Consider the following 26,237-nt stretch of genomic DNA (forward strand, 5'->3'; position numbering starts at 1 on the left):
TACTCCCCTTTTTCCCTTTCATCAAGAGGCTCTTTAGATCCTCTTTGCGTTCTGCCATAAGGGTGGTGTCATCTTCATATCTGAGGTTGTTGATATTTCTCCCTGCAATCTTGATTCCAGCTTATGCTTTATCCAGTCCAGCGTTTTTCATGATGTACTCTGTATATAAGTTAAATAAGCAGAGTGACGATATACAGCCTTGACGTAGTCCTTTCCCAATTTGGAACCAGTCTGTTGTTCTGTCTGGTCCTAACTGTTTCTTCTTAACCTGCATACAGATTTCTCAGGAGGCAGGTAATGTGTTCTGGTATTCCCATATCTTTAAGAATTTTCCACAGTTTGTCGTGATCCATACAGTCAAAGGCTTTAGCATAGTCAATGAAGCAGAAGTAGATGTTTTTCTGCAGTTTGGTTTACTGATGAATTTTTAGGGTGTATTTTTCTACTTATCCTTGGCCACCAGAGGGCACTATTGCCCTTGTCCATTTTAAAGAGGTCATTCCCAAGGTCAAGATGACCTCAATTCTGTCTTCTCTCCCTTGTCCCCTCCAGTTTTTCAGACATGTAGCTGTATTTGGACCTATAATTCACTTGGCTGCTTTATTCATGCTAATCCTTCTCCTTTAACTTTTTTCCCCACCTCCCCAGATCCCAGATAGCTTCAGAGAAAAGACTCTAAGCCAGTTACTGAAAAATACCATTCAGTCCCTTTGATCCCTGGGTTTTCCCATTGATCTTATAGCAATGGATGTCAGGACTGAACAACCTTAAAATAAGTCGGTTGCAGGAAGGTGGACTGTTTCCAGGGCCCAAAAAGTGTCTCTTGTCTAATATTCAGAAATGAATTGTCTGAGGAGACACACATGCTGACAAAGCAAGAGACTTTATTGGGATTGGGTACCTGGGTGGAGAACAGTAGGGTAAGGGGACCCAGGAGAATTACTCTGCCACGTGGCTCAAAGTCTCAGGTTTTATGGTGATGGGGTTAGTTTCTGGCTTGTCTTTGGACAATCATTCTGACTCAGGGTTCATCTTGGTGGCACACGCATTGCTCAGCCAAGATGGATGCCAGCAAGAAGGATTCTGGGAGGTGGTAGGACATGTGGTGTCTCCTCTTAATCTTTCCTGAACTCTTCTGGTTGGTGATGGGCTTATTAGTTCCGTGTTCCTTAGTAGGACCTCCTGTCATAAAATAACTCACGCAAATAGTTACTATGGTGCCTGGCCAGGGTGGGCAGTTTCAGTCAGTGTGTTTCCCCTAACAAGTCCATAAAGGCCTCATGACACTAGGCTCCAGGACACTGTAAGTATTATTATTCCCCACCCTTCCTCTCATCATTAGAGTTCCAGAACAGGTTACCCTCATGGCCACTCAGTAATTATCCTTTTGGTAGACTCACCCTAAGAATGCCTTCTGTCTGTCCGGGCACTAGAGTTCAGTCCTCTGGTCTGCAGGCTAGTCTCTGTGGATGATTAACCAGAGAGAAGAAACTAGGTCAAACTATTCTAGGGTTAGGAGGAAATCCTCTGTGAGATGCTAAATTGGGAGCAAGTATTGATCAGTGGAGCTTTGAAGTCACTGAGGAGATAGCTAAGTTCAGTGCTCCTCTGGGGCACTATTTATGAAGTTCTTTCCTAGGATCTGATCCCCAAGCCAAAGAAGCATTGCTTGGTAGGTGTAAAGCTAAGTATAAAGAAATCTGGCAAGAGAAAATGACTTTTCTTTCTCTCTTTCCAAGTTCAAGCTATAAACTAGGTTCTTTATAAATGAGATCTAGCTAAACCTGGCTTAGATGGTACTGAGACCTCTGAACTTTGTTACTTCTATGTAAGGAGATAAAAGGACTGTTCATCTGGGTGTAGGTCAGTTCCTCTCTGCCCTTGGGTCAATGACAGTGATAGTTTATAGAGGTAGAAAGGTTCTAAGTTCTTGTCTACCCAGAATAATTAGTCAAGAATGATATAGAAGATCACTTCAGTGCCATGGTTCATTTAACGGTCTCTGGGGAGCACAGGATAAGAGTATATAGAAGACAGACAAATACGTGTAAAGGCCCAGAGGCCCTATGAGAGTAACAGGAGTGATGTAACAAAAAAGGAGGTGATTTTGGGTGAAGGGTTGTTCTGCAGCTCCTGATCTTTTGGTTATATGTGGTATGGACTGGTTGTGTGGGATTATGTGACTGGAGTGGCAATGAGACTAACGCCCAGGACCCAGAGGCTCTGGACCGCTCTGGAAGCCCTCACATTAAGGGGGCCTTTGTAGGAGTTGCTTTGTCTGATACTCGGATGGTAAGGAATCGGCCTGTGACGCAGGAGACCTGGGTTCTGATCCCCGGGTCAGGAGGATCCCCTGGAGGAGGGAATGCCAACCCACTCCATAATTCTTGCCTGGAGAATTCCATGGACAGAGGAGCCTGGCGGGCTATAGTCCATAGAGTCACAAAGAATAGGACACGACTAAGCAAATAATACTTCGTAAGACTTGGGTTTCCTAGCACTAATCACAGAACTGACAGCTGGCGAAGACCACCCGATATTCAGGTTCCTGCCTTTGCTTTCCTTCTCCACATTTTGGGATCTGTTGGTATCTGTAATACCACGCCTTCTGCTTACCTCAAATGATTTCCAAGTAGCTAATTCTGGCATCATAGCCTGTGTCCACATGATGTCACCTCTATGGCCATTAAGTCATTAACCAATGACATTGATCAAGAAAGCATGCCAATGGAGTAGGATCAGTTGCCGTGATATTAAGGGGTTGGCTTCGGAGGACCTTTCAAAGGTCAAAGGCCTTGGAGCTTTTTTTTCTAACAGCCACCTTACAGTTAACCCTAAACGTGTTAAGGGCAAGGGGAAAAGCCTAAGAAGGAAGTTAACTGAGTTCTCAGGCACATACTTAACCACCTACACGCTTCTCCCCGCCCATCCACCCTCAATTAGCCCACCTGGAACGGTCCAATCCTCCCCGCCACAACTGCTGTCAATGGCTTAGGACCCGCCCCCCCACGCACACTGGACCAATGGCCGAGCTCGAGGCGTGTCCCCTGAGAGGGGGCGGGAGCGGGTTCCGGGCGGTAGGCGGGGCCTCACCGAGGACCCCGGGCTGGGCGCCGCCGCCGGCTCATCTACTCTTTCCCTCAGCCTCCTCCTTTCAACCTTGTTCCCCTCGTCCCCGCGGCCTCTGGTGCAGCAGCGGCGCCTCCCGTTCCTGCCGCAGCTCTCTTCCCTTCTTCCCTCCCTGACAGATCCCCGAGTTCGCCCGCCATGGCTTTACTCACTGCGGCCGCCCGGCTATTCGGAGCTAAGGTGAGCATCTAGGAAGGACCGCGCGGTTCCAGGGTGGGGCTGAGGCGACTGCAGGCCCTCAAGCCCGGGGTCTCCCTCCCCTACCCAGGCGCACCCCAGCGCGTCTTAAAGGGGCCCTGCGCTTGGCTGGCCGCCTGCTCTGCTTGGAGCTCCCAGGGCTATGTGCCTTCCGGCCCACTGCGGGTGAAGTGAGTACTGCCCGCCCTGGCCTGAGGTCTTGGGCCGGTGGGGAGGCCGTACCGAGCTGTCACCCCGCGTGTCAAGGGTAGAAGAGGCGGGGGTGCTTGGCCTTGGAAAAAGGAGTGAAGAACATAGATGTATTCCACTGGGATTAGGGAAAGAGCCTGTTTGGAAGAAAGGGCTGGCTAAGAGAAGTGGCAAGGGTGAGCAGACGTGCTCACTCTATCCTGGGCCGGAGCTGGAGCCGTGGCTAATTTCAGCTTCGACTGGGTAGAGAGGTCCTTGTCAGTTTCAGAACTGCCGGCTTCCATTTCTCCAGCCCAGTGATTTAAGCCTTTAGTGACCAAGCATAGCAGTTCCTTCTGGAGGAATGCGACTCGGGTCCTCTTTGTCCTTGGGACTTTTGCAGTTACTCTATGTAGGAGGAGCTTGGGTGGGGTGGAGGGCTTGTGTAGAACCTTCTGCATGATTATCGCATGTGATTGAGGAAAACTTGTTCCTATAAACTGCAGGCTGATAAGTGAAGATAACTGGGCGGGAGATAGTAATTCCAAGGTTACGTCCTACTACTTGCTCACTTAAGTTTTACTATTGCTTTTAAATATGTTCTACCCAAGAAAGGTTCCTCTTTTGGGGGGCCCTTTTACTTTTTAAAAATTTATTTGGCTGCAGCACACGGAATCTAGTTCTCTGACCAGGGATGGAATCCAGGCCCTCTGCATTGGGAGCGTGGAGTCTAAGCCACCAGGGAAGTCCCATGGGGGGCCCTTTATTTGACTTTTGTTGTTGTTGGGATCATAAGGAATATTGTTGCTTACACAATGTCTTCAATTTCATATTGCCAAAATTACTTTTGTCTCTGGGTAACTGGGTCCTTTAAACAGAAAGACTGGTGTGCTGAGGGGTCCCAGCCTTCTAATCCAAGCAGGGACAGTCCCACAAGTGACCTTGACTCTTGCAAAGAACTTACACTTTTTTCTTCTGCAGACAAATTAAAGCTGCCAGCACCTAAGGGGAGGAAAGGAAAAGCCTAGAAAGGTTTTGGCTTACAGTGTGTTATCTTGAATGGTTGGCAGATAAAGTAAAGCCTGTAGCATTTACAGGTTTTTCCAGGTACTCAGCAGCAGCAGCAGCAGCAAGGTGGAGGCTGGCCATTTAGGAGATACTTGTCTTACTTGATGGTAGTTCCTTCCACTACCAGGGAACAGGGAAAGGAAACCTCTTGGGAAATGAAGCAAGTTCTGGATAGTGTTTTGGCAGAATAGGAGATACTATAATTAGCTCATTCCAGAGCTGCTAACTCTACAGTTTGAAACTGCCTTTGGAATTTACATTTGAATTTAGTTTTTCTCTTAAACCTCTGGGGAAAGAAACTCAGAAAGTTTTTGAATTGACAAGGCAACCTAATTGTAGTGATCATTATTGTTTTGTTTACTTTCCTGTTGGACCTGAGGATCCTAGAAACCTGTATATTGGAAGCCCTTAGAAGGCTTTCAACCTTTATAACAAAGCTCAACAGACCAAGCAGTGGAAACTTCCTGAGATGTAAGCAGTATAGCCAGAATACCAAGAAGTCTTTCAATCTGACAGCATTGCTAGCACCTGCCTGAACTTTCCAGATTAGCCTACAGCTTAATGGTGCTGTTTTTCCTTCGCTATTAAGGTAGACTTTAGAAGGCAAAAATAGTGCCTACTACTTTGATTCTCAAAGTCAGGTGTAATTCACTTTTCTGAGAAAACTTTTTAACCTTGCTGCTGCTAGTGCTGCTAAGTCGCTTCAGTGTGTCCGACTCTGTGCCATCCCATAGATGGCAGCCCACCAGGCTCCCCCATCCCTGGGATTCTCCAGGTAAGAACACTGGAGTGGGTTGCCATTTCCTTCTCCAACGTATGAAAGTGAAAAGTGAAAGGGAAGTCGCTCAGTCGTGTCTGACTCTATCGACCCCATGGACTGCAGCTTACCAAGCTTCTCCGTCCATGGGATTTTCTAGGCAAAAGTACTGGAGTGGAGTGCCATTGCCTTCTCTGTTTAACCTTGCTAGGAGACACAAATGCTAATCATTGTTCTGTTGTTCCACCCTGCCCACTGTCAGGTAATTTAGCACCTGAGTTGAAGAGACCACCTCATTCAGAGCCTTAAGGTTATTTGACTTCTTGTTTATCTGAACGAATTTCTAGTAAGCAATGGCTTTAGTATTAGCTGTGGGTGCCTTCGCTTTGTGCTGTCTTTTCATAGGTGATCTGAGTTGGGAATTAGAGTAGATCCACCAATTAACTTCTGCATTCTTAATACCAAAGTGACAGACAGCCCTACTTCTTATATCTTTGAGAATTATTCCTCTAAGCTGTTTGATAACTTTAGTTAAGTCAATCCAAAAGTGTTTCTAGATTATTTCTAGACTTTTTCAAGACACTTTACAGCAAGCCCACACCCCTACACATCTCTTCTGTAAATTCAAGCCTGAAAATGGGTTCTACACAATTGAGTCAGTTTTGTCCTTTGAAATATTAGTTAAGCTTAAAGCCCAAAGCGTGTTAAGGGCAAACTCTCGAACTTCTTTGATTCTCTGCTACCCAAAGTGATGGCAACTGCCTGATGGCTTACAAGATGAATCAAAGATGAACAGTGAAGAGTGATGCCTCATCCTGTGCTAGTGGTGGAGTGATTGTATTTGTTCTTCCTGGTGGTCTTTAGATTGATAGCCCTTGAATACATGGGTGTGGGGAGGCATTGAGATAAGCAGGGATTAAGCAGGTGATCAGAAGGGAAGGCTGACACTCCAAGTGGGCAGAAGGCGGGAAACCAGACTTGGTGGAGCTTCCTAAAGCCACAGAGTAATTCCTTCTGCCCTGTTTTTGGTGCCTTATGTAATAGAGTTGAATAGGATTTGAGTGAAATTAAAACCAGTAGAGAGACAACTTTAGCAGCAGATCTTAGGATCTGTTTTTCAGTTCTTTCCTGAAATTGCCTGAATTCCTGTTTCTTTTAACATGTTATCATTTTAAAAGATCTGTAAGTAAGTTCACAGTGAGCATCATCGCCTGGGGTGGCTTGTTTACCTTGCACGTTTATGAATCCTATATGCAGATTCTGGTTCAGCAGAGGTGGGGTGGATCTGGAAATTTGTATTTTTTTCAAGTGTCTCAGTTGACTGCTTGGTGATCCCCTCCTGTTGGGCCAATAAAGCCACATGCAGTCCTTTTTGCTTGTAACTATATTTAATATATATGTGTGTGTGTGTTGAGCTTTTTTTTTTTAATTAGTGATTTTTTAAATATGTATTTAGTTGATTGCATCGGGTCTTAATTGCACTACACAGAATCTAGCACAGATTCTCTAGCTGTGTCACATGAGCTTAGTTGCTCCTTGACAAATGGGATCTTAGTTCCTCAACCAGGGATTGAACTTGCGTCCTCTGTATTGCAAGGCAAATTCTTAACCACTGGACCACCAAGGTAGTCCCTAACTAGTGATTATTTTTAAATGACTTCAAAAGTAGCTGTAGTCTGTTTTAGACTATTTTCTCTAGATAGGTGTTTAGCAACTATTAAAGAACAGTAAGAATTTCTCTAAAAGAAAAATTAGGACTCAATTCTTTCCTGAGGCTGAATTGGTGTCCTTTGCAGTCTTCTTCATTGAATAATCAGCGAACCTTTAGAGAAGGGTCTGTTAGACAATGGGAGTTGGGCAGAATTATTAAGGAAATTCTTATGAGTATGAAGGGCATCAGAGTACGAAATCTAAAGATTTCTCTGCTCAGGCTATTAAGTGGCCTGACCAAGTAGTGCGGATAGACTTCCAGTATTACCCTTGTGAAACACAGATGTTAAATGGCTTTAGTTCTCTGACCTGGTTCTGGGGAGAGAGGAGTCTTTGTCCTGCGTGTGTTCGTTTTTACTTAATGTAAGTTGTTTCTTCTGCACTGGAAGCCTTCATAGCACAAGCTTTTTCTTGCAGTTATTAGAGAATTGTGTTGTTTCATCAACTAAGCCAGTTCTGCTGGCTTGGCAAGCTCTGATCTTTTGTTACTGGACAAGGGTGCTAATAAAATCAGGAGCATCTCTCACAAGTTTTTTTTTTAATTAATTTTTAAATTGAGGTGTAGATTATTTACAGTATTTCAGGTGTACAACATGGTGATTCACAATTTTGTAGATTATAATCCACTTATAAATATTATTATGTATTGGCTATGTTCCCTATACTATACAACATATCCTTGTAGCCTATTTATTTTATACACAGTAGTTTGTAGGCTCACAAATTTGATGTTGGAGCTCCTGGATATGTGCCAGGACATGTTCTGAATGTGTTTGATGGAGTATTGAAGGAAATTTGGCTTTTCCCTTGTAGAGTAAGGGTCCTAGATATAGATCAATGATGATAATAGGCTAAGAGGAATAAGAGAGAAGTAACTACATTATTAAGTAAGTGCTTATCCAAATGGGATTCTACTGTTTGCAGAATCTGGGGGAGAAGGGAGTAGTTTTAATTGATTTTTGTTAAGGGACTTGGCCAATACCCTAAAGTATTATAAGCAAATCTTTGGCAGAATTTCCTGCATGTTTTATTTGTCCTTTTCCTCCCTTGGCCTTTTAAGATAGAGGTTCCCTTAATTGTATTTTTCCATCCTAGCATAGCACATTTGACAGCTGCAGCCCATTTCTATCAGTAATAACCAGCTCACTAAAAGTTATTGGCATGGGATGGCAGCATGTGGGATTTGAAAAAGCCTTTTAGTGATGGTAATTCCCACCACCCTGTAGAGAATTCTGGCAGACAGAAGCTGTAAGCCTGGCCCTTGTCTTTGGAAGTAGCTCTTACTGTCTCTCCCCATGAAGCAGCTGACCTACTGAGGCAGATGATTCCGATTCACCTGACAGCCGCCTTTCCTGTAGAATGACTCCACACGTGGCATGTAACCAGAAGCCGAAGCTCAGTTGCCACACCTCCAGAATTGGGGGGAGGGGCTAGGAGTTGAAAGTTCGGGGATGACTCAGAGATTTGTAAGCTGGCCTGTTCTATCTGTGAGTATAGCCTGAATGCACTGTACAAAGCCATTTAGCAGCTTTCACTGGCAGCCAGGAGGTAGAAGAGATGAGGTATGTAGCCTAAGGTATGACAGCCCTCTAACACCTCCTGCTGGTAGATTAGATTATAGTTAGTTAAATTTGTTTCCTCTCCCTGAGACTCTTCGCTTGGTCAGGAAGCCCTTCAGAAAGTTGGGGCTTTATTTCCTGTTCTTCAACTACAGGGAATTATTCACTCACCCCTTCCTCAGACTTGACTGTCTCTTTCCTGGGATCCAGCTCCATAAGAGAGTTGTGACACAAGTTGGTAGGTAATAAGCCAACACATAACTAAGAAACATGTTTACTGATCTCAGCTATGCAGAAGGCTTTGTTCTAGATGCTTTCATGCAAATTATTTCATGTAGTCCACTTGTCTACCCTGAAATTGGCTTTATTACCAATTTTGAGATGTCAAAATTGAAACTAGAAGTTAGGTCTTAGAGCCATGGTAACACAGCAGGATAGTAGCGGGACCTGAATTTAGGACTTGACTCTTAATAACACCACATCCTAGACTCTTGGTGTTCTCCCCTCTGCTTCCTTGCTTAACACTTTAAATCATGGATGTTTCTCAAACTTTACTGTCGATAGGAATCAACCTAGTGAGTTTGTTAAACTACAGATTTGGATTCAGTAGGTCTGAGGTGAAACCCAAGATTCTGCATTTCTGACAAGCTCCAGGTAATGGTAATATTGCTGGCCAGGCAGTCATGTTTTTTAAATAGCAAGGTTTTTATGTACCTTTATATATATGTCCTTGTTGGAACCTTAGGATCAGACTTTGGAGCCAAGTAGCTTGAGTGTTATCCTAGAAGTGGAGAGGGCAAGGGAAACAGTAGTAGTTTTGCTTTAGATGTCTCAGTTATTTAGTAATGGAGCTGGGACTGGAACCCAGATTTCCTTTCCTAATTCCAAGCCATGTGCTCTGTCTTCTACATCATTAGGTAGTTATCCTAACCTGAATTTTTTCCAATATTCTATCCATATTGATTGTTTTTAAAATCCTTTATATTTCTTTAGTTTTTTTCCCCCCCCTAGGCTGCAGGGTGAGCTAAAATATGACTAAACTTGACATTGAAGAGTGCTGGAAAGTAGCCATACTATTTAATTTTCTATATTTATTAAATAACAAATATACAGCACTTGGTGCTGTGTGCCAGGCATGATTGTAAGTGCTTCATAAATATTGACTTAATTCATCCTCCTAGCAGTGCTTTGAGGTGGGTTCAGTTATTTCCATTTTACAAATATTTTCTCAGGTCCTCTCTCTCTCCTCCTTCTGGGACCTGTGTAATGTGGATGTTTGTGCATTTAATATTGTCTCAGAGGCCTCAGACTGTCCTCATTTCTTTTTTTTTCATTCATGTCTTCAGGCTCACTTATCTGTTTCTTCTGTGTCACTTATTCTGCTATTGATTCCTTCTAGTGTATTTTTTATTTAAGTTATTGTATTGTTTATCTGTTTAACTTTCCTGGTGGCTCAGATGGTAAACGTCTGCCTACAATGTGGGAGACCCGGGTTTGATCCCTGGGTAGGGAAGATCCTCTGGAGAAGGAAATGGCAACCCACTCCAGTATTCTTGCCTGGAAAATCCCATGGACAGAGGAGCCTGGTAGGCTATAGTCCAGGAGTCGCAGAGAGTTGAACACAACTAAACTTAAACTTTATTGTTTATCTGTTTGTTCTTTAGTTTGTTGTTAAACATTTATAGTGTGTTGGTCAGTGCCTCTATTCTTTTTCCAAGATCTTGGATCATCTTTACTATCTTTACTCTGAATTCTTTTTCAGGTAGATTGTTTACATTTTAGAGATAAGGAAATTAAAGCACAGAAAGATTAAATGACTTGGCTAGGCTCACACAACCAGAAGTATAGTAGGAACAGAATATTCTACCTTCACTTTGGAGCTACCTAGCCATGCTGTTCACACACTAGCATTTTTGCAAATTGGAGATCTGGCTAAGAAGTGTTGCAGATGGAGATTAGGGACAGTTGAGATCAGCTCTCCTCAAGTTACATTGAGGTGCCTCATTAAATGGCAAAGACACGCTCTACAAAGGAAATTAAGACTTTGCTGGTGGTGCAAGTATGGTAATACTTTCCATCTGATGCCTTTAAATGATGTTGCATTCTTATAGCCTTGTTAGTTGACCTTCCACTCTTCTCTTTCTGATTTCCTTTTTTTTTTTTAACCTTAAGTGAAGTAAAAGGAGAAGGAAGCTCATTGATTCTAGTAGTTCTCTCTTATAAGGGGAAAAAACTGTTTTTGTTTTATGTTCATACAGGCATATTGCTGGAAGAGAGACCTCCATTCTGAGAGGATTTCATTTTCATCTTAAGATCAGGCTTTCATTCTGTCAGCTTAGCTTGGATACATTTTTTTTCTTATGCCTAAGATTTAACCTTAGACTATTCTTATAATGTCTTCCTCTTGCCAGTGAAGTAGCCAGCCATTATAGAAACTTAAAGATGTTTTAAAAGTGAAAAAATTATCATTATGGAGAGATTTCAACTTCTTTTTTCTCTCAGATGGTATGTTCCCCTACAGCCTCTTTAAAAGCAAACCCACATAACCAACTACCCACAATTAAAGGGTCTGCTGAGTGCTGATGTGGTCTCCAGGAGATAGGGCTTCTATAATAGGGGATCTATGGGACCGTGGAGCATGAAATAGCTTGAACATGGAAAGTGCTGTAGAAGAGTAGTTTGAACCCACTCAAGGTTTTCCCTTGTTCACTTTTGGATGACTAGTAAGATAAAGGAAATAGTTATTTCTTGAGTGCTGGGTGCACTCCCATTCACCCCATGTAGGATGAACAGCCTAAATAGCTATTTGTGCTGTGTACATTCTGCCCAAATGGTCCTCAGTGAGCTAGAGGAGATTCTTTAGAAAGTTAATGAGAGGAGTCGAAATCAGCCCTCATTAACAATCTGAGGCCTTCCCCCTTTGTTTTAAGGCCACATTAGCTTGCCTTGTGTTCTCTGAATTTAGCTTTGGATATTCTTGGCCTGGGAAATCCCATGGATGGAGGAGCCTGGCAGGGGTCACAAAGAGTCAGACACAACTGAGTGACTTCTCTTTCTTTCTTTTGATTCTTCTTAAAATAAAGTTTTCTGAAGGGTCTCTTCCCTTTCCATTTCTTCCTCCTGCCCCAACAGAAAGAGGGGTATGAAATTCTAAAAGCCTCAGGCACTACTCAGTCTCACCTTAAGCATGTGGTGTTTTGGAATTTATACACCACCACTAGTTCAAACGATTTCCAGCACAATCAGACAGCAACACAGTACAGTCGGCCCTTTGTATCCATGGGTTTTGCACCTGTGGGTACAACCAACTGTGGATCAAACACATTTTTTTAATTCCAGAAAGTTTCAAAAAGCAAAACTTGCACTTGCCATGTGCTGACTACTGGCATAGCATTTACTTTGTACTTCCAACTATATAGCATTTACATTGCTTTAGGTATTATAACAGAGAAGGCAGTGGCCCCCACTCCAGTACTCTTGCCTGGAAAATCCCATGGACAGAGGAACCTGGTAGGCTGCAGTCCATGGGGTATCGAAGAGTTGGACACGACTGAGCGACTTCACTTTCACTTTTTACTTTCGTGCATTGGAGAAGGAAGTGGCAACCCACTCCAGTGTTCTTGCCTGGAGAATCCCGGGGACGGGGGAGCCTGGTGGGCTGCCGTTTATGGGGTCGCACAGAGTCGGACACGACTGAAGTGACTTAGCAGTAGCAGGTATTATAAGTAATTTAGAGATACCTTAAAGTATATGGGAAAATATGCATAGGTTATATACAAATACTACACCAGTTTATGTAAGAAACTCGAGCTTCCTCAGATTGTGGTATCTGTTGAGGGTGGGGAGGTCCTGGAACCAATTCCCCCTTGAATACCGAGGGATGACTGTAGTTACTTAAAAAAGTATGTCTGACTTTTTGGCAAAAGGAGAGGTATAGACTTGCATGGTGTGTGTGTGTGTGTGTGTGTGATCTTTAGTTTGCAAAGTGCTCCCACGTCCATTGTAATTTAATCATCACAAGACAGCCCTGTGGGATCTAGTGGGTATCAGCACCATTTTATAGATGAGGACCCTGGGGCTTATTTTTTACTATCTAATCTTATCTTCAGAATAATCTGAAGAAAAGTCAGCCTCCTTGGCTAAATCCTTAAAACTTGGTAGTACAACTGGTTGTCTTTTTCAAAGGCAGTGTTGAACTTTCTCTTGCAACTCAGCAATCTTCATAGAAAGTTGTGTTTCTTGGGGGGAAAAAACTATCTCTAAATATAGAAAAATATAGCCTAGCTACAAAATACAGAAGCAATCTAAGTGTCCATCAAGAGATGAATGGATAAAGATGTGTGTGTTATATACACAACAGAATACTACTAAGCCATAAAAAAGAATGACATTTTACCATTTTCAGCAACATGTATGGACCTGGAGTGTACCATGTGAAGTGAAGGAAGTCAGAAAGACAGATGCTGTTTATCACTTACATGGAATTTAAAAAGAAAACTAGTGAATATAACAAAGAAAAGTACAGATATGAGAATAAACTAATGGGTGCCAATGGGGAGAGTGAAGTGGGGCAATAACTATAAATGGAATATAACCTTAAAAAATTATGAATCATGTTGTACACCTGAGACTGACAGAATACTGTACAAGAATTATACCTCAATTAAAAAAAAATTTGTTTGGTACAGGTGTGTGAGTGATAAACTCTCAGCTTTTGTTTGCCTGAAATGTCTTTATTTCACCTCCTTTAAGAGTTTTTTCTTTCTCACCTGGGTACACAAGTCTAGTAATTTCTCTCAGTATGTTAAAGCTAACTTAGCAGTTTTCTAGTTTCCATTGCTGTCGTTGAGCAGTCTGGTTGTTACTTTGTAGATATCCTGTCTTCTCCATGCTTTTTCCAGGAGCATTTCAGGTAGTGTTGTAAAAGGTTGCTTTCCCCTCTGGACTCTTCTAGAATGGAGAGGTTGAAGTGCTGCCAAAGGACTAGGTGCTGAAGAGAGATTACCAGCCTGGTTAAGGGATTGATCAGTTTCCTCGTTGCTTTTCTCAGGGCTCCTCAGAGCTACGGAAAGCTAGATTTTTGAAGGACTGGGTACTTTAACAACTGCCTCTCTGCCGTTTCCTTCATGCCTAACAAAGCCCAGCCCTTAGAACCCAGGTGATGGGAGAGGCTCTTCGGGGAGTGCTGATGAAGCTGCTGCCTCCAGACTGGAAATTCTTTCCAGGTTGCTCAAGGCCTTATACAGCTTTCATATGTCAAACTGTCCACAGAGGCTAAAATAAAGAGAGAGGTTGAGGCATTGTAATCACAGGAAGGAGGATGGTTGTATAAGGTTTTGTGTTTTTTTTGCAGAATGCATCCTGTCTTGTTCTTGCTGCCAGGCATGCCAGTGCTTCTTCCACGGTAAGATTTGGAAAGAGGACTGAGGATCATTGAGGCAGCTGGACACTGGGGTGGGCTACCATCCAGGCTTTTATCATTATCCCAAGTGTCTCCTGGAGGTGACCAAGACTCTTGTTATAGCCATTATTACTACTGCTATTTTAAGATAGCTAAATCACTGTGGACATGATAAGGGCTGTGGGATTTTGGCTGGAAAAAAGTAGTTCTGTAATGTACTTCAACCAAAGTACCATTCTCTTCACCGACTATTCAAAGCATTCTGTCCCATAAAAGGAAATGCTGGAGCTTATGGTATTCATTAGAAAATAGACTGTTCTCAAGTTTATAGTTTAGGGGTAGTTAAGTAATTCACATTATTGTGCAAATATCATCACTATTCATCTCCAAAACTTTTTTTTTTTTTCATCTCCAAAATTTTTGTCTTCCCAAATTGAAACTGTACCCATTAAACAACTCCCCATTCCCTTCTTCGTCTGCCTAATTCTTTTACCCTCATCTGTACAGAGCAGTTGACCAGGCTTCCCTGACAGAGAAAGCCAAATTCTAAAAAGCAGTCTTAACATATCAACTTGGCAGAAATATAATCAATATTTTGATCATCACTTAGCCTCTCTACTTCTCTTTTTAGAATTTGAAAGACATATTGGCTGATCTGATACCTAAGGAGCAGACCAGAGTGAAGGCCTTCAGGCAGCAACATGGCAAGACGGTGGTGGGCCAGATCACTGTGGACATGGTGAGGGCTGTGGGGTTTTGCCTGGAAAAGGAGCTCGGCACCACGCTGGGGCAGAAGCACCACCCTCCTCACTGACCATTCAGAGCATTCTGCCCCACATAGGGAAATGTTGAAACTAATGGTGTCTGTTAGAAATTAGACTGTTCTCTTCCACAGATTTCATAGTTGAGGCTAACCTAATTCATGTATGGGAAAGGATGAATGAAGTTTCTATTACTTTTCCCAACCCCTCAGCTTTTGGGCCCAAGGTTCTCTGTCTCTGAGTTGATCATCCAGTTAGACCATAGCTCTAGCTGGCCTTATAGAACAGCTTTAGGATGGTTTTTCTTCAGTTCTGAGAATCTCAGCAGCTCAGATGATAATTTCCTAACACTGTTTAGCCATTGGTCTCCATCTTCTTTCCATATAGTCAATCCCATTCTGTTTACTTTGGTTGGTGGGAATGAGGGGAGAAGAGCAGGCAGGAGAAAAAAATAACAAAAGGGAGCACAGGCAGAAACATTAACTAAAGATAGTGATTTCTCAACTTAAAAAATTCATTTCCAGCGTTAGCAGTCTTTCAAAATTACATTCTGTAGAAAGTTAACTCAGAAATCTCCCAAAGTTTTGCAAGTCAGAGACTAAATTTCCTCCCCCAGATCCCATGAAGCTCTAACAAGCTCTTGCCTGAATTACTTGGACAACTTGTTACATCCTCTTTTCTTTAGATGTATGGTGGCATGCGAGGCATGAAGGGATTGGTATATGAAACATCAGTTCTTGATCCTGATGAGGTAAGAGACTTCCTGTCGATTACTAGTAATCACTGACTTTACTTAGTTGTGCACACCATGGATTAAATCACTAAGGGTGAGGAGAACAAAATAGGGCACATACCTATATATTTTGGAAGGTGAAAATAGGTACATATGGAATAGCTGAAAAATAACTTTACCTTTTAAATATATCAACTAGTAAAAGTACAAAGCAAGAGTAAGTTACCTAAAGATTTACATTTTGAAAGTTGTAACTTGTTGACAGGTCTGAAGAAAGTGAGATCAGTCAATTTATGTGATTTTTGAGTTGTAATCCTTACTCCTCTCCCTCAAGGGCATCCGTTTTAGAGGCTACAGCATCCCTGAATGCCAGAAACTGCTGCCAAAGGCTAAAGGGGGCGAAGAACCCTTGCCAGAGGGCTTATTTTGGCTGCTGGTAACTGGACAAATCCCAACAGAGGAACAGGTAAGCAGAAGGACATTAGCCCTTCTCATTCCCCTCCTTTGCCTTTTTCTAATCTCAAGCACTTAATATTATTCTGGTTATGGGTGGTAGTTTATAGAGGGGAAGGAAATCAGAGCAGAGTTCTGTTTTGTAAGTGGACTGGATTGAAATCTCTTGGATTTTATTTACTTGAGGTCAATCTTTTCATTTTCTTTAAATTTTTTATTTTGGTCACACCAGGCAGCTTGCAAGATCTTTGTTACCATTTTGCAAGTTACTCACAGCCAGAGATTCAACCCAGGCTCCCAGCAGTGAAAGCGCCAAGTCCTAACCACTGGACCACCAGGGAATACTCATTGTCTTTTTTTTTTTTCCTCATTTTCTTCCATTTTGGCTGTGCTGTGCTGTGCCATGCGCAGGCTTTCTCTAGTTGTGGCACACAGGCTCTAGAGCACATGAGCTTCTCTATTCTCCAGTTGCAGCACGTGGGTTTTGTTGCCCAGTAACATGTCGGATCATAGTTCCCTTCCATGTCCCCTGCATTGGAAGGCAAATTCTTAACCACTGGACCACCAGGGAAGTCCCCTGTTGTCTTTTTATTTGTCTTCTTTTTCCTTGTCTAGTGTTATAAGCAATGTCTTCCTTTTCACAGGTATCTTGGCTCTCACAGGAGTGGGCAAAGAGGGCAGCTCTGCCTTCCCACGTGGTCACCATGCTGGACAACTTTCCCACTAATCTACACCCCATGTCTCAGCTCAGTGCAGCTGTTACAGCTCTCAACAGTGAAAGTACCTTTGCCCGAGCATATTCAGAGGGTATCAACCGAACCAAGTACTGGGAGGTAGGAAACTTTGCTGTGATGATTGATGTTTGATAGAGATTCAAAGGACCTGAGTGCAAAGAAAGAAAAAGGAATGAAGAATTCTTAGGAAAATTACTACCCTGAGTTACGCCACAGATTCATTTAACAAAATTTTATTGTAGGGTTGCTTTTTATGGGTTATTGAAATTACAAAGATAAATGAAGCATGCTTTGTATCACCAAGGTTATTGACTTTAGTAAGGGTGATATACACGTAAAAAAGGAATTACAGTTCAGTAATCTTGCTATAATAGAGGTATGTACACAGCACTGTTGGAATATTGAAAAAGGTGTGACTTTAATTGCAGGGTCCCTGAGGAAGGTTTCGCAGAGTAGACATACCCTGGCCCCAAAAGATCCTTTCTCCTCTTCTTCAAATGAGAACCTTTTTAAGTTGGAAGAATGGCACCTAAGGCAATTCTGGAGTCTAGGAAGGACCGATTGCAGTCAGCCACTGTTTGGGCTAAGCCACTCCAGATACCTGTCAGGAGTGGAAGGGTAGTTAGTATCCTGGAATGAGGATGCAAAAAGCAAATGAGCTTTATTCTCTGAAAACAGTGTGACTTTCACAGTTTGAACTCTGTAGTGAGAGTATGAGAAGATTGTTGGGCCTTGTCCTAGTACACAGGACACACTTCCTTCTCTCCTCTTTCCAATACATCACAAATACTGGGTAAAGTACAATTTATCTGGCTAGGTCTACAGAAGGACATCTCTTTTTGTTTGTTTGTTTCTTATTTAGAGACAGGTAGTATAGGAATGGAAAAGTCCCTTTTGGCAAAGCAGATGCACTAAATGATTTTTGACCAGAAGGCCCCTAAAGAGTTCACTGTGAGTTCATACTATTCATAGAATAGTATGGCCCACTTGTCTGATGAAATCTCCTTGGGGTTTTGGCAAGTCCCACTCCATTTGATTGGTCAGTGTTTACTCAGTGCCAGCTCTGTGTACAGAATTGAGTGCTATTGAGGGAAAGAAGGAGAGAAAGTTTGCAATTGATACTAGTCTGGTTGGCTTTGAGGAGAAAGGTATAGGAATGATGCAAACTAAACATATCCACAAGCATTTATGAAATCACAAATCAGCAGATTCAGAAGGTTGTATAATCTGAATATATTGCTTTTCATTTTTTTTTTAAATGCTCTTTCAAGTCATTGTTATCTGTGTGGGTCACCATAACAGAAAAAGTTAAATCAAGCCCAACATTTCTTTTAAAACTTGTTTGTTAGAAATTGACCACTCAGGAGTGCCTGTTACTACTTACGATGCTGTTGTGTTGACTATTGTAGAGTTCTTCCTCAGATCAGATCAGATCAGATCAGTCGCTCAGTCGTGTCCGACTCTTTGCGACCCCATGAATCGCAGCATACCAGGCCTCCCTGTCCATCACCAACTCCCAGAGTTCACTCAGACTCATGTCCATCCAGTCAGTGATGCCATCCAGCCATCTCATCCTCTGTCGTCCTCTTGTCCTCTTGCCCCCATTCCCTCCCAGCATCAGGGTCTTTTCCAATGAATCAACTCTTCGCATGAGGTGGCCAAAGTACTGGAGTTTCAGCTTTAGCATCATTCCTTCCAAAGAAATCCCAGGGCTGATCTCCTTCAGAATGGACTGGTTGGATCTCCTTGCAGTCCAAGGGACTCTCAAGAGTCTTCTCCAATACCACAGTTCAAAAGCATCAATTCTTCGGCGCTCAGCCTTCTTCACAGTCCAACTCTCACTCCATACATGACCACAGGAAAAACCATAGCCTTGACTAGATGAACCTTTGTGGGCAAAGTAATGTCTCTGCTTTTGAATATGCTATCTAGGTTGGTCATAACTTTCCTTCCAAGGAGTAAGCGTCTTTTAATTTCATGGCTGCAGTCACCACCTGGAGTGATTTTGGAGCCCAGAAAAATAAAGTCTGACACTGTTTCCCCATCTATTTCCCATGAAGTGGTGGGACCGGATGCCATGATCTTCTTCATACTTTGCAGTAAATACCTACAAGGTATTTCCCAGGTATCCAAACAGGCTGCACTGCTTCACACTGTCCTTTATTGAATCAGGAAGATGAATCTTGTTCTCTGCTTGCTCTTGCCTCCGATTCAGTGTACAGGTATTGGTTGGTTGTTCTGTTACCTCTTGGGAGATGTCATTTGAGGGTGGTTGTCTTGAGGTAAAGATTGTATTTCAAGACTTTACCAACCTTGAGAGTATTTGTAAGCATTACTGATAAATCTGTCAGCCTCAGGATGTGTGTCTAATAAAGTTCATACTGAACAAAAGTTAGCTCCAGTAATTGCTCTAGTGGAACTTGGTGCTATTTTGCTGCCATGTCTTGTATCTCTCTCAAAGGTCACTGAAGCACTATTCTACTATTCTGCTTAAGTAGAATTACATGACAGCATTCAACTGGTTATTTCTGTTTAAAAATTTATGTTAAAGAGTACATGTGATCTAAGTCTCTTCTACAATTATCCGTTCATGCTGTTTTACATATATCTCAATGGATGATCTGCCTACAGCTTTCCTTCCATAGCAGTTTACATGACTTTAGATAACTGTGTAGTCTCTTGAGGTGAAAGAGTTAGGTCTTTTTATAATTGACTTAACTTCACTTGTGACTAGGAGATTACTCTGATGCACAAGCTGTTTAACTGTGAGGTAGCCTTAAGATACTGTTGGATTGGGTAAAATTGGCAAAGTAGCTGACAGATCAAGTTTTTCTAGTAAGGCCTATGAACAGTATGTGTAGGGTTTGAAGCTGTCATTCCAACACCTAACAAACAACTCTTGAAAGCATCAGCTTGAATGCTTATACTCATCTGATTTAATCATCAGAACTACCCCATGAGGTAGACCTTACTGTTTATTCTCATTTTACTGAATGGCAAAGTTGAAGATGAGAGAAATAAAGTAGCACGCCCAGGGTCATGCAGCTAGTAGCTGGTGGAGACCAGGTTGAGACTTGAGTTTGTTTCACTCTAGGGTCTCTTCACCATTAATACTGACTCTTCATTTTCTGTGTCTTCTTAATAATGATTGATAGCTATTAGTAGTACAACACTGTAAATCAACTATACTCCAATAAAAATTTTTTTAAATGATTACTTGCTAAGTACTTGGCCAGAATTTCTCTAGCCCTAGAGATGCTGGATCACAGTGATGATTGTGGCCAGTTTTGTTACCTTTATTCCAGGCAGATGCAGTGGTGGCATATTTTGTCCTTTTTTCTTCTGAGGGTTTAAAGATGAAGAATGAGTTAGTACCAGTAGCTAAGTAGCACCTCAGTCTTATTAGCTTATTAAAGAAGAAATAAGGAGTTCTCTGTCCATGTGTTTATCTATTGAATCTCTTGACAGTACAGCTTTCCCACTACAAAAAGCAGGGTAAAGATCCCACAGTGTCAGACCTGGTCTGATACTAGCTGCTTCATAAACTTCATCCTCAGTGGTAGAGGTTGAAACAATCTTTTTGTAGTTTCTTTATGAATCGGTCATTCATACTTCACAAACAATTGTGAAAATTAGTACATAGTCCACAGATGCCAGTTGGCCTAGCCCAGGATCTTGTTGTTCTTGGCATTCTGCTAATCGATCCAGGTCCCTTAGATCTGCATATCCTTTAGGCATACTTCTGGAAAACATCTACTTCCTTGGGGGATGTAAATCTGCAAGGAGGTGTGTTTAATAGTATGATTATCATGTAAGTAATCTCCTGAGAACTTGTGTTAGCTAAGTACTTCTTGCTTCAAGTAGCTTTTTAATTTTGGCAGTGTTCTCATTGACTCTTGGTGGCACTGACAAAATTCAATGCTGAGTACTTGAGTAATAGATGACTTCACATAGATTATCTCATTTAAGATACTTATTATAGATTTTGTTCTTTGTTCCAGCAGAACTACTAAAACCTCATGACTTCTTACAGGAACATCTAGCCAGTTAACTTGATAGGACAGCACTATATAATATCAGCAAGTATTTTCTCCATGGTTCCTATGTACTGTGACTGAAAGTAGAAATTTCTTTGTTTTTTCTTTGGCTGCACCTCATGGCTTGCAGGAACTGAAGCCAACCAGGAACTGAACCCAGGCCTTGGCAGTGAAAACACCGAGTCCTAACCACTGGACCACCAAGGAATTCCCAAATTTTTTTGTTACTAACAGAAAAAATAGGAATTCCCTAGCAATCCAGTGGTTAGGACTCTGCTTCCACTGCAGAGGACGCAGGTTCAGTCCTTGGTCAGTCAGCTAAGATCCCATAAGCTGTGCAGCATGGCCAAAAAAAACCACAAACTACTAAGTTCCTCCCTAGAGGAACTTAAAATCCCTATGAGAAGATAAAATTGAGACATAAAAGTTGAGCAAACCATTAACATCACAAAAAGACAACCAGATGTTATATGTTTCTCTTAATCAATGAACATAGCACTATTTATCAAAAAGTCTTGCTAAAAAAAAAATTGAACCTGAATCTGCTCAAGCCTCCATCTCTTATCAATTTGTCAGAAATAAAATGGACAGAAGGACATGTTAAATGACATCACAGGTATATAACCAGCAAAATCTAAACTAAGGGAAATTCTCCAGAACAAATGAGGCTGATTTTCCACAAGTAAATTGCAAAGTAAAAAAAGGACAGCATAAGAGGGAACTTAAATTGATTAAAAACTATTTCAGAGACATCAGACAATTGTAATGTGGGCTATTTTTCAGTAAAACAAACAAATGAGGGGGAGCTTTAATCAATGAATGAGGTGTGGAGGGGATTTCAATACTGATTAGTTAATGATATTGAAGATTTGTTAAATTTTTTTCAGTGGGATAATGGTTTTGTGATTTTGATTATGAAGGATCTTTATCTTTTAGAGATACATGCCTAAATATTTACATGTTATATATGATATCTGGGATTCACTCAATAATTTGGGAGATGAGAGGGGAAAGTAAGGGTATAGATGAAACAAGCATGGCCATGAGTTAATAATTTAAGCTAGATGATGCTTATTAGCTGAGTGGGTAACTTTGTGCCCCAATTTTTACAAATGAGGGATATGTTATCTTACAGGACTATTGTAAGAAAAGAAAAAACTGAAAATAATCGATATTATAATTACTAGTAAATGCTTTAAAAATGGAAGCCTTTGTTAATAACTAATGATTGAATGTCACTGTTTGACCCTTAGCATATATAGTAAATTTTCTTTGAAAGATGGAACATAGAATTATTAAATAACCTAAAGTCTTAGCATATTGTTTGAGTGCAAAGTCATATAGTGGAAAAGATCATGTTTAAATGTGTAAGGGTTGGAAATCTGACTTTGGCATTGACTGAATGCTCTGAGGTTTGGTTCCCTTTTCTGTAAAGTGAAGGTCATTATATATTTTGTAGAGTGGAGAAAAATTGGGAATAATATTTTAATATACATGGGATACCATGTGTAACTCCCTTGATGCAGTACCTGGGTCATAACAGTTACTCAGTTACATGGTCATTGTTGTTATTTACTCCATATATAACCACCCAGCATATAATCCAAATATCCATATCAATCCAAAAAGCCCAGTCCATGGAGAAGAGACACGATCCCTGCCTAACTCTTCTTTGCTGATGATTCCTCTTCTTTTTTCTCCATTTTCCTTTTCTCCCCATCAGTTGATTTATGAAGACTCTATGGATCTGATCGCAAAGCTTCCTTGTGTTGCAGCAAAGATCTACCGGAACCTGTACCGAGAGGGCAGCAGTATTGGGGCCATTGACCCTAAGCTGGACTGGTCCCACAATTTCACCAACATGTTAGGCTATACTGACGCTCAGTTCACAGAGCTCATGCGCTTGTACCTCACCATCCACAGGTGAGGGAGACCCAGCCACCAGGTTGCTGGATTGGTGGTGAATATTAAGAGAAACTCCTTGGGACTTCCCTGTTAGTCCAGTGGTTAAGACTCCGCACGTCCACTGCAGAGGGTGTGGGTTCAATCCCTGGTCAGGGAATTGAGATCCTGCATGCTACACAGTGCACCAAGAGAAAAAAAAGAAAAAGCTCCTTAACATTCTCGTCTTTTGGGAACAGGTGGTAGGCAGCAAGGAGATGGAAGCACAGAGTATGGAATGATACAAAGCATGAAAGGGGTCTGGTAAAGGCACAAGAGGTCTAGTGAAATTACTATAACCACACAGAGTAAGCTAGTGCTTCTAGCTAGGAAAAGGAACTAGCTGTTCGCGTTAGGTGAGCCCTTTGGCTTTCCAGGAGCTCCCTCTTCTGGCCATTGCTATTAAAGCTTGAGTGAAAGTCAGGGAGCATGGCACACAGGCTGGGCATCATCAACCAGTAACCTTTCCAGTTCTGTGGATTAGTGAACAAAGGCTGATGATACATTGGGACATCTCTTACAAGAGCTTATGTATAAATGACTGGCTCTAGGCTGGTGTGAACCCATAGCTAGGCAAGTATGTGACAGTAAGAGAACAGCAAGGTCCCTGTTAGCATAGTCTCCTCCTTTTTTCCCCTTTCTCTGGGCCTTTATTCTCCTTTCTTCCCCACAGTGACCATGAAGGTGGCAACGTAAGTGCCCACACCAGCCACTTGGTGGGCAGTGCCCTTTCAGACCCCTATTTGTCCTTTGCAGCAGCCATGAATGGGCTGGCAGGGCCCCTGCATGGACTGGCAAATCAGGTAAGACTCTTCTTCTCCTGCTCCATGTTTTTCTCACTGGCATGCTTTTGTTTCTGATCCTGGCATTCTCTCCTGGCATATACATTGACACTCTTATTCTCTAAACCTTCCCCATAGGAAGTGCTTGTTTGGCTGACACAACTTCAGAAGGAAGTTGGCAAAGATGTGTCAGATGAGAAGTTACGAGACTACATCTGGAACACACTCAACTCAGGACGGGTGAGCAGAGATACTTAGCAACTAAGAAAGAAGCCAAGACTAAAGTTCAATAAATTGAAAGAATGAAGGAGAAAACAATGAGATAACTTCCTAAATTAGAGGAGATTTCTTTTCCATTTGTCTGCCCTGAAGAATTTAGAAAAGACAAAAATTTCTGCCTGAGAATACAACTGGTTTTCCCCCAACCCCATCCTTTGCAGGTTGTCCCGGGCTATGGCCATGCAGTACTAAGGAAGACTGATCCACGATATACCTGTCAACGAGAGTTTGCTCTGAAACACCTGCCTCAGGACCCCATGTTTAAGCTGGTTGCTCAGCTGTACAAGATTGTGCCCAATATCCTCCTAGAGCAGGGCAAGGCAAAGAATCCGTGGCCCAATGTAGATGCTCACAGCGGGGTGCTGCTCCAGGTGAGTCCTGCTTTCCTCTAATTTATACCATACCCTACTGTTCTCTGCCATGCACAAAATCAACTCCCTAGTCAGAGCCAGGGCTCTCACCTCCTTCCTTAACCCTGTTGATAAAGTTGCCTGTGGTGTAGAACATGTGGGCTGGAGGGAAGGGATGATGATTTCCTTTCAGAATGCAGTTGCTATACTTTTCCCAGTCATTTCTATTTAAGGCTAATTGGGTTAAGGCTTTTAATCACCCTGGACTTGTACATGCAACTACCTGTGGGCCTTTAACACAACTTTTTTCTCTTTTACCTTACAGTACTACGGCATGACGGAGATGAATTACTACACAGTCCTGTTTGGGGTATCACGGGCACTAGGTGTATTAGCACAGCTCATTTGGAGCCGAGCCCTAGGCTTCCCTCTAGAAAGACCCAAGTCCATGAGCACAGATGGTCTGATGAAGTTTGTGGACTCTAAGTCAGGGTGAAACTGAAGATGGGGAGGAAACTATCCACCAGAGAGTGAGGGATCTTTAAAAAAAAAAAGTATACCTTTGTTTCGGGGCTTTTAAAGACTTAAGATTAAATTGTATTGAGGTACTGATGATAAGTCTGAGGTTAAAATATAAATTAAGATTTTTAAAAGAAGAAAAGTAACCCGTTCTTCCCTGACCAGCTCCTTTCCCCTGCCTGGTGTGAGTTGCCCACCAACTGTAGGATGACCAGGACTAATGCATGTAGTGTGGGTTAGGTTTCACCTCACCCCCATCTTCAGAGTGGGAATCTGGCTCTTCTTTCCCTAGGTCATTGCAGAGAATTTGCTGGTTGCAGAGAATTTGCCATCACTTCAGAACTTTTGGTTCTACTCTGTCCACCCTTTAATAGGCCAGCAAACCAGGACTCTACCCCTTCTGTTTCCATAGGAATCATGTTGGATTGTCAGCTGTACTAAGCCCCATTAACTTCTCCCATGCACACAGACACTTCCTAGCAAGATCTATTGGGTGATGCTGTGGCCTTTTTTTTTTTTTTTTTTTTTGGTTAAGCTACCAGATGATCATAAAGGCCATGGTATTTGTTGTTGACTGGCAACCAATATTTGGTTTTTATTTTTCTTTTTTAAAATTATCCTATTAAAATTAAGATCTAGGAGTGTTCTATTCCCCATTACTTGAATACTCACCTCTTTCCAGATTTTCTATACCTGCTGCACCTCAAGCCAAGGTTGCTGTGGACCTTCCTGTCTTGGTCCTTCCTAGAGACCTCTTTTCAGCAGGTATATACAGCACTGTCTACTATGTGGTCTTTCCTAGTTATTTGGCTTTATCAGTGCTTAATGTGAACTAAGTTTTTACTTCCTTGGAACACAAACCACTACCCTGTGACCTTTTTTTTTTCCCCTTTAATATGCTATGGGCTATAGAACAGGGACTTAGGAAAGACCAGCATGATATCTTCATGGCCTGATCCCAGGAGTACTAGTACCTCTTTCTGAACAGGGAAATGATTTTTAAGATTGGACATGGTCTCCTTTGACTATCAGGTGCTGGGGCTGAGGACATTAAAAATAGTAAACCTCCCTCCTCATCCCCTGCCACAAGCCAATATCCCTTTATTTATCAAGGTTCTTATCCTGTCCCTTCCCCAAGAGCTCACAGTACACTGTTTGTTTTAGAATCCCCATATGCACAGGTTTCAAGTGACTCAGAAGGTTCTACTGCCTTTTTAAGAAAGGATTAAAAATACACTCCTGCTGTGCCCCCCTTCCTCCCTTGCAACTCCTGCCTGTGTTTGTGTGGATCCCTAATCCCCAGAACCATGCTGTTGAGATGGATAATACTGTCTGTAAACCCTTGGGTAACTGTCATGATGCAGACTTCAGGTTGTTCTGTATAAAATGCAAAATAAATGTTTTTATTAACAATGTTTGAGCCTATTAAATGAGGCCTGGAAGAGTCTCCATTCTGAGGTAAGCAGTCTGGCTAGCAAGATCCTACACTTAGTAGGTTATACGTTATCCTGTGCATCTCTTTTTAGGCATGTTTGGCACTCACTTACCCTAATCAGAAGACAGGTTCCCTGTGAGATTTCCAAAGAAGATTGCTGCTGTCTTAATGGTTAGAAGTCCTTGACCTTTAGCCTCCATCCTTCCTAAATCTGTTGTAAAGT

At 42.1% G+C, this 26,237-nt stretch overlaps 2 protein-coding genes across 6 annotated transcripts in view; one reads left to right on the forward strand and one right to left on the reverse strand.

Moving 5' to 3' along the window:
• The window catches only part of IL23A (interleukin 23 subunit alpha), a 32,988-nt gene extending 29,627 nt beyond the window's left edge, over positions 1 to 3,361 (reverse strand). For 3 of the 4 annotated variants that reach the window (XM_059886294.1, XM_024991618.2, XM_059886295.1), the window contains exon 1: positions 1,401 to 3,361. The gene's annotated coding sequence lies outside the window, so the exon portion shown is untranslated. The remainder of the gene's footprint in view (positions 1 to 1,400) is intronic. The other variant, XM_059886293.1, reaches the window with a different exon arrangement.
• On the forward strand, positions 3,157 to 25,994 carry CS (citrate synthase). Of its 2 annotated transcripts, none has more exon segments than NM_001044721.1 (11): positions 3,157 to 3,309; positions 13,943 to 13,993; positions 14,622 to 14,729; positions 15,437 to 15,502; positions 15,819 to 15,950; positions 16,582 to 16,770; positions 22,432 to 22,631; positions 23,323 to 23,452; positions 23,570 to 23,671; positions 23,872 to 24,081; positions 24,386 to 25,992. In NM_001044721.1, coding segments are annotated over 11 exon segments (1,401 nt in total). In that variant the 5' UTR covers positions 3,157 to 3,267; the 3' UTR covers positions 24,557 to 25,992.
• Positions 25,995 to 26,237: the final 243 nt, after the last annotated feature.

This window comes from Bos taurus, chromosome 5 (assembly GCF_002263795.3).
Source record: "Bos taurus isolate L1 Dominette 01449 registration number 42190680 breed Hereford chromosome 5, ARS-UCD2.0, whole genome shotgun sequence".
Lineage (NCBI taxonomy): Eukaryota > Metazoa > Chordata > Mammalia > Artiodactyla > Bovidae > Bos > Bos taurus.

Excerpts from the sequence above, each read along its gene's own strand:
- CS (XM_010805115.3), top strand. The coding sequence starts at position 8,533 with ATGCACTGTACAAAGCCATTTAGCAGCTTTCACTGGCAGCCAGGAGGT. Across the intron at positions 14,730-15,436 it reads GCCAGATCACTGTGGACATG|ATGTATGGTGGCATGCGAGG; the intron begins GTGAGGGCTGTG and ends TCTTTTCTTTAG. Across the intron at positions 23,672-23,871 it reads ACACACTCAACTCAGGACGG|GTTGTCCCGGGCTATGGCCA; the intron begins GTGAGCAGAGAT and ends CATCCTTTGCAG.